The sequence below is a fragment of the Polyodon spathula genome, chromosome 16, assembly GCF_017654505.1.
Source record: "Polyodon spathula isolate WHYD16114869_AA chromosome 16, ASM1765450v1, whole genome shotgun sequence".
In the NCBI taxonomy this organism is placed as follows: domain Eukaryota; kingdom Metazoa; phylum Chordata; class Actinopteri; order Acipenseriformes; family Polyodontidae; genus Polyodon; species Polyodon spathula.
Window position 1 is genome coordinate 34471371 of NC_054549.1, and position 8392 is coordinate 34479762.

The following is an 8392-nucleotide window of genomic DNA, read 5'->3' on the forward strand; positions in this document are numbered from 1 at the left end:
TTTGAGTCACACAACTCGCAATAATCTATGCAGTATAAAGAACTCTTTTTTTCTTGTGTTTGTAAATTTAAATTGTATGTAATTTGTGGGTATGTTTTACTGTAATTATAATAAGTAATTGCAAGATCTCTTGCTCTGTGGATTTACGTGTGTCAAGCGTGACATTCCAGGCTTCTTATCGGTAATCAATCTCTGATTCGAAGCGTCCTGTCCGAGAGGGGAGTTTCTTGGTGTCGCTGCGTTAATTGCTGCTCTTGTAAATTACATTACTGGTGGAAGCGACTGGCTCTGTGTTGTTGTTGGCCACATGGATCTGATCCAGTAAGAGAGGCGTTTGTGATCTCCATACTGCAATCTTGAGAGAGAGAGAGAGAGAGAGAGAGAGAGAGAGAGAGAGAGAGAGAGAGCAACAAAAACAAAACGGATCCAGAAATCTTTTCTTCTTTTTGACTAGCATTTTCCGAAACCATCCCTTCTCCAGCAACGTCAATTACGAGTGATCATCGTGCCAGCCAAGAAGTTTTACTGTACAATCTATATTGGTGAGTAATGTGTCTTCATCTTGTCAAGTTCAGCATTCATCCACTGTGGAGAAGTCTTAATTAATCCTGATTTCATCAAGGTGATCCTGGCTCCGGGGCTCTGCCACTCACATTGATGCCACTTTGTATTCATGTTAAATTGCTGCATGTGACGTTCAGAGAATTATCTCTCTTTGTTTTGGGACGATCAGCAACATTTAAAGTAAAACATCGCAGAGATGATGTATATTGTAACGGCACCCTTTGAGGGTTTGCACCACGCACTAAGACACAGCTTGTAGATAAAAGCAGTCGACAGCTGTTGATTAGGTACCGTTTTATAGAAGAAATAAAAACTCTCTTTCTTTCTCTATATATAATGGTCAAATATTGTTCAATCATATTGACAAAAATTGAGTTGCAGCATGTTTTATTTATTTATTTATTTACTGTAAATAACAACGAATCTCTGAAACTCACTTGTTTTCTTCACACAGGTTTGTTGAAACGTCATGACAGATGAAAAGACTATTCCAATAATTAATGGAAAACCAGAAGATGCAATGGACCCAGAAGCTTCCAACACCAATTTAGTCCGCAGTAATGACAAAAAAGTAAATGAAAGAGGCCATTGGAATAACAAGGTTGAATTTGTGCTCTCTGTGGCTGGAGAAATCATTGGACTGGGGAACGTGTGGAGATTCCCTTACCTTTGCTATAAGAACGGAGGGGGTAAGAGACATATTAATTACAACTTAAAAAAAATAATAATTAAAGACAGAACAACAAATCTTACAATTAAAGGCTTAATCTACTATGACAGTTATCCAATTTATTATAAGGTGTAAGGAAACATTACAATAAAGGAAAACAAAAACACCACAGTTCTTTTCTATGATTCTTTGTTGTGTTTTTATTATTGCACTTGTAGCATTATATAGTTCTGAAAATAGTAATACTGTTTGGAAAGTACTGCAAGAAATATGTTAAATAAATATCGTTTCAGAGGCCAAATATTTGCTTCAGCAGGTGCTCTGATCATATTATCTTTTACAGTCCAAACAAAATGTAAACAACAGTGTAATTATGCCTATGAAGGATTTGCATTATGCAGTGTTAACATGTGTTTAGTACTAGTATGAGGGGTGTGAAACAGCCAGATTAATGAGTATCAATTAAGAGACTTTCAAGAGAAATGCATTACCCCAGGCCTTAAAGTTGCACTTTTACTATGAGTTGTAACCCTACCCAAGGCATTTGTTGTATATGTGGGACACACAGCATCTTTAAATATGCTCAATGCTGTGTAGGTTTAAAAAACTACAAGCTCTGAACCATAAAGTTGCATTGAAATGTTTCTGATTATGTCATTATACCAAATTTATTTTTAACATTTAAGGCAGGACAAAAAGCACTATTAAAGAATGTATTATTCAGTTTACAAGTGAGGATACTTTGATTGAATGTGAGTCTCAACTAGCTGCACTAGTATGCTGAACAATGTGCCAGGGTGAATTCCCTGGTTCACTGTCGTGAACCATGTGATGTTCTGGTCCTTTCAGGGAGCTTTCTTAACCACTCATTCATTAGATATGAAGTACACACAGAAACATGTATTATTATTATCATCATTATTCTTTTTCTAAAATATGGATAATTTCATTTGCTGGAAAAAAAAAATTAAAATAACATGGATAAGATCCAAACCAGAAATAATAACCCGATACCCAGAAATGTAATTTAAGGCACTCTATGTAGACTTAACTTGTTTCTGATTTGCATCACAATTTGATTTGCTGTTTTATTTCTACCAGAACAAAACATTGCACTAATGAGGATGTGACCCATAGTGGCATACTGTACATTTATAAAAAAATAAAAAATAAAAAGAGCTGGTCCATAGTCCGGAGAATTTAAGGTGTAATGACTATAACCGTATTATGGTAACTGTGCTTAAAAGCGTATCTTTGTGTTTTGTTTGATTTCTCAATCCATCGGTACAATAATAAGGAGACTGTAAGTGTTTGACACTCAAAGGTACACCACAATGTGGTTGGTTTACGAAACAGCAGTGCTATTCAGAGAATAATAGAGAACCAGTCATGTACATGGAATAACACAGTAAACCCATGAAGGGGGGTCTGAGATTGGTTATTAAATATACAATAATCTATAATTTTCCAAAAATCAATTTGTTCTGTGGTTAGGTGAAATATCAGTTCCTTGCACAGCTGAGTGTAGTAAGAATGTAAATTGCTTTTGTGCATGATCTAAGGATCTTTACCTAATGATATTGATTTAGCTTGCATTGTGTGCAATTTAAATTACGGTAAAGGGTGGATGTTAAAATTTCTTTTTTTCTGATCATGTCTAGGTGCTTTCCTAATTCCATATGTGATATTCTTCATCTGTTGTGGAATTCCTGTGTTTTTCTTGGAGACTGCATTGGGGCAGTTTACAAGTGAAGGAGGCATTACGTGTTGGAGGAAAGTGTGCCCACTTTTTGAAGGTAATTATATCTGTGTTTGTAGCTGCAGTCCTTCATACCTGACCAGTTAAAGGCATTCTCTATTAAACACATTGTTCTTCCTTTGCTGTATCACATTTTTATTTACAGATAATGGGTTATGCTCTGATTGATGCCAATGGTCAGAACAGAAAACAAGCATTGTTGCAGGAGGGAGCATAATCTTTGTTATGCCACAATGTTTATAAGAGAAATTTGCTCTCCTGGCGAACGCTCCTAAGTAAAAGTTGAGAAATGTATTCCCAGGGGGGATTAACGATTCAGGTTGTGTGAATAATAATATCAAAACAAGCAGGATAATGCTTCAAAATATAGAACTGTGATACGGACGACACAGGCTAGCAGCTGAAGCTATGAGTTTCTTGCAAACACTGCAGGGTGTTCTATAACTTATTGTATGTTCCTGTTTCTGTGAAGCAGAAAATCTGAAGCAAACACAGAGCACACTTTGATTGAATCGTTTTCTGTTTTCTTTACAGGTATTGGATATGCCACCCAAATCATCTGCGCTCATTTAAATGTGTATTATATCATTATCTTGGCATGGGCTATCTTTTACCTATTTAACTGCTTTACAACTGATCTACCTTGGGCAACTTGTGGACATGAGTGGAATACAGGTATGTATCATCAAATCTGCACGAATAGGTTTGTAAAATAGTGCTTACAAATGGAAAATATTGAATACGATCTTAATTACTGCAGATATCACCACCTCCCTCTTAAAACTAATAAACCTGCTAAATATCATGCAGAACTCCACCTTATTTGTATTGTTTTTAATGATCTTAATGGGGTGTTATCCCACTACTGCATTTATTTTACCAGTCCACTGCTTCTGAAATTCTTTACTTGTCCCCCTGATAGGAAACAGACTTTGATTGGTCCCAGTTTAGTGGTTCCCCCAATACATCTCATTCAGGGGGATCTTACAAGTATCAAAAAGGAATTGCAACTGCTTGTCAGCTCTGGTGAATATGGTAAAGATAAATCACACTGAAGTCAAAACTCCTTTTTCCTCTAATAACAACCAGAAAGAGTTTGCAGAGGAGTGGTGCTCTGCAGGACCCAGAATCAATTTTCTAGATGGCAATTAATAAAGAAAGACTGGTGTATTTCTTCTAATGATATCTCTATAGAAATACACCACCATGTTTGATGTATTGCCTTCTAGTGGTTTGAAGCTGTTAAGGTATCATATGAACTTGACCTTGTTCTGAACAAACACTCAAACACACATAGATTATGCTTTTGTTGATGTTAGTCTGTGGCATGCAGTATATGTGAACGTTAAGAGGTATTTTTCTTCTGTTTTCCTCCTTGCCAGACAATTGTGTGGAATTTCAGAGGGCAAACTCAACTAACTGCACATATGCCAATGCAACCTCTCCAGTTATTGAGTTTTGGGAGTAAGTATTTGTTATTTAATTTACTATATGATTACCTTGGTAACCTCACGTGTTAATGTATAAAATCAGATGCTGCAACATGTCATTCGCCTTAAGTATGTACTCAATGAGAGAAGTGAACAGAACACTCAAATTCAAGTACACTGCATGACAATTGAGGTTCATACTGAATTTCATAAGAGTAGATGCTGTGTAATTAGCTGCAGTTTATTAAATATCCAGCAGATGGAGTTGGTGTATTGTAAATTATTATTTACCAGTTGAAGGCGCAAAAGTACATCGTAACATGACTAGTAGATGGGGTGTAGATGTTAAAACCTTACAGACACCTTAGACTCTAATCTTAGTCCTTTACTTTAACAATGTCACCAAACCCCACCCCTTCTTAGTTACACCAATAACTTTAAACAGCACCTCCACCTGCTGGACACAATATGAAACAGGTAATAATATTGAGATTTATGTTTCTGCTGTAAAGAGTACAATTATGATTGAGCTATTGTCTTCACACATCTGTTTTCTATGACTTTCCTATTAACGTGTTTACAACCACACTAGTTTAACCTCTGCCCATGTCAAAAATATGCACTACATTTGAAGTAGTGACTTCACATTTGGTACACGGCTGTATTCTATGATTCTCTCAATAAATTATAATGTATAAACAATATTGAAATTTAAAAGACAGTTCAAATGAGAATGTGTGTTTATACAGTAAATTTAGATATCACTATCACTGCCTTTACATTTAAGCTCTAGTGCAGAATTTTAAAAACAGGAAATTATTTTCATGTCTCTCTTTGTTTTCTGCAGAGTTCAAAGCTTGTCTCGTGGAGCTTTCTGATCTCTGTATTGAATGTGTCGTCAAAAAATGAATACATTGGGAATTGGTTTGCTGTCCAAAATTATTTTGGCAATAAATGTGCTTTGAACAATAAACCAATGAAAATGTATAACTGAAATGCTTACCCTTTTACTGTAATCATTTGCCATACCATTTACATTACTATTTAACAAAGAAGTCAGCACAGCTAACGATGGCATGGCTACAACTTTGGCGTACTGTATTATTGTTATTAAGTATGGGTTTTCTGTACAGTTGCCAATGATAGAGCTTATAACTGTGTTACTGTTTGTATTTCAGATATAGATACTTGAGTGTATTATACAGTATATGTATAATAAGTTATATTTGTTATAATCTAACAGTAATATTTGATGTGTTATGAAATCACCACCATGTTTACTAGGCTCAAGCTGAAGACGTAGTGAAAGTAAAATGCCATACGCATCTTTCTCTGGTAATGTATCTTAAACCTCCTGGAGTTTTTTGTTTTTGGCAGAAGCCATTGGTTTATTGTTCATAGTAGTTTCTTGCTAGTTTTAAACTGTTCAATCGCTTTTATTCCTTTCAGAAAAATGCCTTTCTTCAAATCACTTGCTTTAAAGTAGGAACCAAAAGTGCCCTAACAGCTTGACATCTTTTCTTTGCCAAAAGCTGTTGTTGTACACATAATTCATCAGAAAAAAAATCTGAAAAGTCCCAAATTCCTGTCCCGCAGAAACAGCGGCCCTTTATTGAGTCACTAATATTCAGTTCTTTTTTTAAAAAATATATGAAATGGCATTTCCATTAAAAATGTAATATATGTGTTTATTTTAGACGAAGAGTTCTGGGCATATCGAGTGGAATTGAACACATTGGGGGATTACGATGGGAATTGGCTGGGTGCCTTCTCTTAGCTTGGATCATATGCTATTTTTGCATATGGAAGGGCCCAAAATCTACTGGAAAGGTAAGCAAAAGTCATTCACTAGAAACCCAGGGCTAAGTGAAACTTAGGCAGTGCTCTATCTATGTGTGCCTGCTAGTAAGCTTCATCAAATTGATGGATGGAGTTGCAGCCTCAATTGTAAACTCTGCATACACACACACACACACACACACACACACACACACACACACACACACATATATATGTGTGTGTATGTATGTTTTTTTTTTTTAAGTTGCATGATTGATTTGGAATTGGTTTTAAAGAAACCAGCTGCTGTGCGGTTGAAAGTAAATGTATTGTGCATGTACTGCTCTGGGGTATAAGGCACACTTACTTATACGTAGGAAATATCATCAATTTGAAAGGAATGCATACTTGCAAAAATGACAAACTTAGAGCATACAAGACATGTAATACCTCTTTTTTTTTAGAACAGGAAATGCTGTTCCATTCCACCTTGAAGCCTTAAAGTGTGATTGATTTAAAACAAATCTTTTAAAACAGTTTATAAAAACAAAGATATGCTGGAACAAAGGATGAAAAAAGTGTAACACTGGAAATGTTTTACAGCATGTTCAGATAGAAAGCTTTTAAAGGAATTCACTCCATTGTCCTCACGATCTGAACACAAAACAGGGCTCCGGCCTTCCTCTACCTTTGCCTTTTACCCACCACCCCTTGCAGTATAAGGAACCGGGTCCCATTGCCAACAGTTAGGACTCAGTCACTAGCCCTCCTCAGAACTATTTTCAATAGCACCCTTTAGAGAGTCTAATAGATTCAATGAGGCATAAAGAAACAGCAAAGAAAGGGAAAGAGAAATGTGAAGAAAAAGAAATGGGCCCACATTGTGCCGGTCCAGGAAAAGGAGCTAGGCAGCAATGGTTATATCTCCTGAAGTGCCTTTTGTTTCAGCATGAAGTAATAGCAAAGAATGTGAACAGCCAGGCTAAGATTGATTTCTGTATTCACAGCAGGAAAGTAGAACGTTCATGAGATGCATGCAGAGTTTCTCTGCTCTTGCCTCCCCTGTATGAGGAATTAAAGCAGCGAGTGAGAAGGTTTTTTTTTTGTTTGTTTTATCGCCATACAGATCTGAGCATTCAAGGCCATCTCTAAGCTGTGCTGAAGGCCTTTGTATGTTGCTGGAGAGTGTTTCTCACATAGCTGTGGTCACAGTAAACTACAACTCTGGGTTCACAAGGGTTAAAAACATTAAGAATAAAAGTCTAAAGATGTGAAATACTTCAGAAGTTTGTTTTAATAAGACCCTGAACCATTTATAAGTATTTCTCTTACTAATGCAGCAGATAAGAGGCCATTAATTTCAGGTGTCTCGTTGAGAGAAAATTGCCCTGTGCAGTTTGGAGTTAGAGACAGACCAACCTGAAATGTGCAATTCAGAAAATAGGAAAAATAAATCATAGTGATATTTATCTTTATACAGAAACATGCTAGCTGCTGGGCATGGATACATGTCTTGAAGGTACTGAGGCCAATTGGGATCCAAAACTTTTAAACATTTAATCATGAGTTTGAAGGGATGCGTCAAAGTGGAAACTTCCAGACTCGGATAGCTTTAGAAAAGGACAAACATGATATTTGAACAGGGACTCAACACCTCCATCTCGGTAGTGTCTTTTAATTTTGGTTTGTGTGATGGGATCACATCGGTACACAAAAGGGTCCCAAATACTGTACCCTGTGTATTGCTAGAATAGCAGCATAGATCCATTTAGATTCAACATGCAAGCCCATATCTACCAATTCAGCAAGATGTTTTTAAATCATTTTATTGTAAAACCAAGGATAGCCCAACTCAACTGACCTTAATATCTTTTCTAGAATCAACCCACTTTTACAACTAGAAGGACGGAAACACAAGCCACTTGCTCAAGCTCTCAAAATGACTGAAATGTCTGTTTTTTTCTTTTTTTTTCTTTCTTATTATCATATCCTTTAGTACAGTGTTCACATCAAGGTTTTATAATATTAAACCAGATTAGTTAAGAATGTGGAGACTTGAGGTTCCTTCTTAACCCTTAAAAAGCAAACTGAAGAATTAAAGTGTTAATCTTTCACTAACCATGAGTTTGTTTGCTATTAGCATGCTAAATTATACACATCTTGAATTTCTAACACTAATCTTGAGTCTGT

At 36.1% G+C, this 8392-nt stretch overlaps 1 protein-coding gene across 2 annotated transcripts in view; it reads left to right on the plus strand.

Annotated features, from left to right (window-relative positions):
- The first annotated feature begins 377 nt into the window (after positions 1 to 377).
- slc6a11b (solute carrier family 6 member 11b) overlaps positions 378 to 8392 on the plus strand; it is a 27261-nt gene continuing 19246 nt past the window's right edge. The window contains exons 1-6 of one of the 2 annotated variants that reach the window (XM_041273892.1): positions 378 to 542; positions 1019 to 1253; positions 2896 to 3030; positions 3528 to 3668; positions 4376 to 4457; positions 6121 to 6253. In XM_041273892.1, the coding sequence (XP_041129826.1) occupies positions 1034 to 1253; positions 2896 to 3030; positions 3528 to 3668; positions 4376 to 4457; positions 6121 to 6253 (711 nt within the window). In that variant the 5' untranslated portion in view covers positions 378 to 542; positions 1019 to 1033. Of the gene's footprint in view, positions 543 to 746; positions 852 to 1018; positions 1254 to 2895; positions 3031 to 3527; positions 3669 to 4375; positions 4458 to 6120; positions 6254 to 8392 lie in introns of those variants that run through there. The other variant, XM_041273893.1, reaches the window with a different exon arrangement.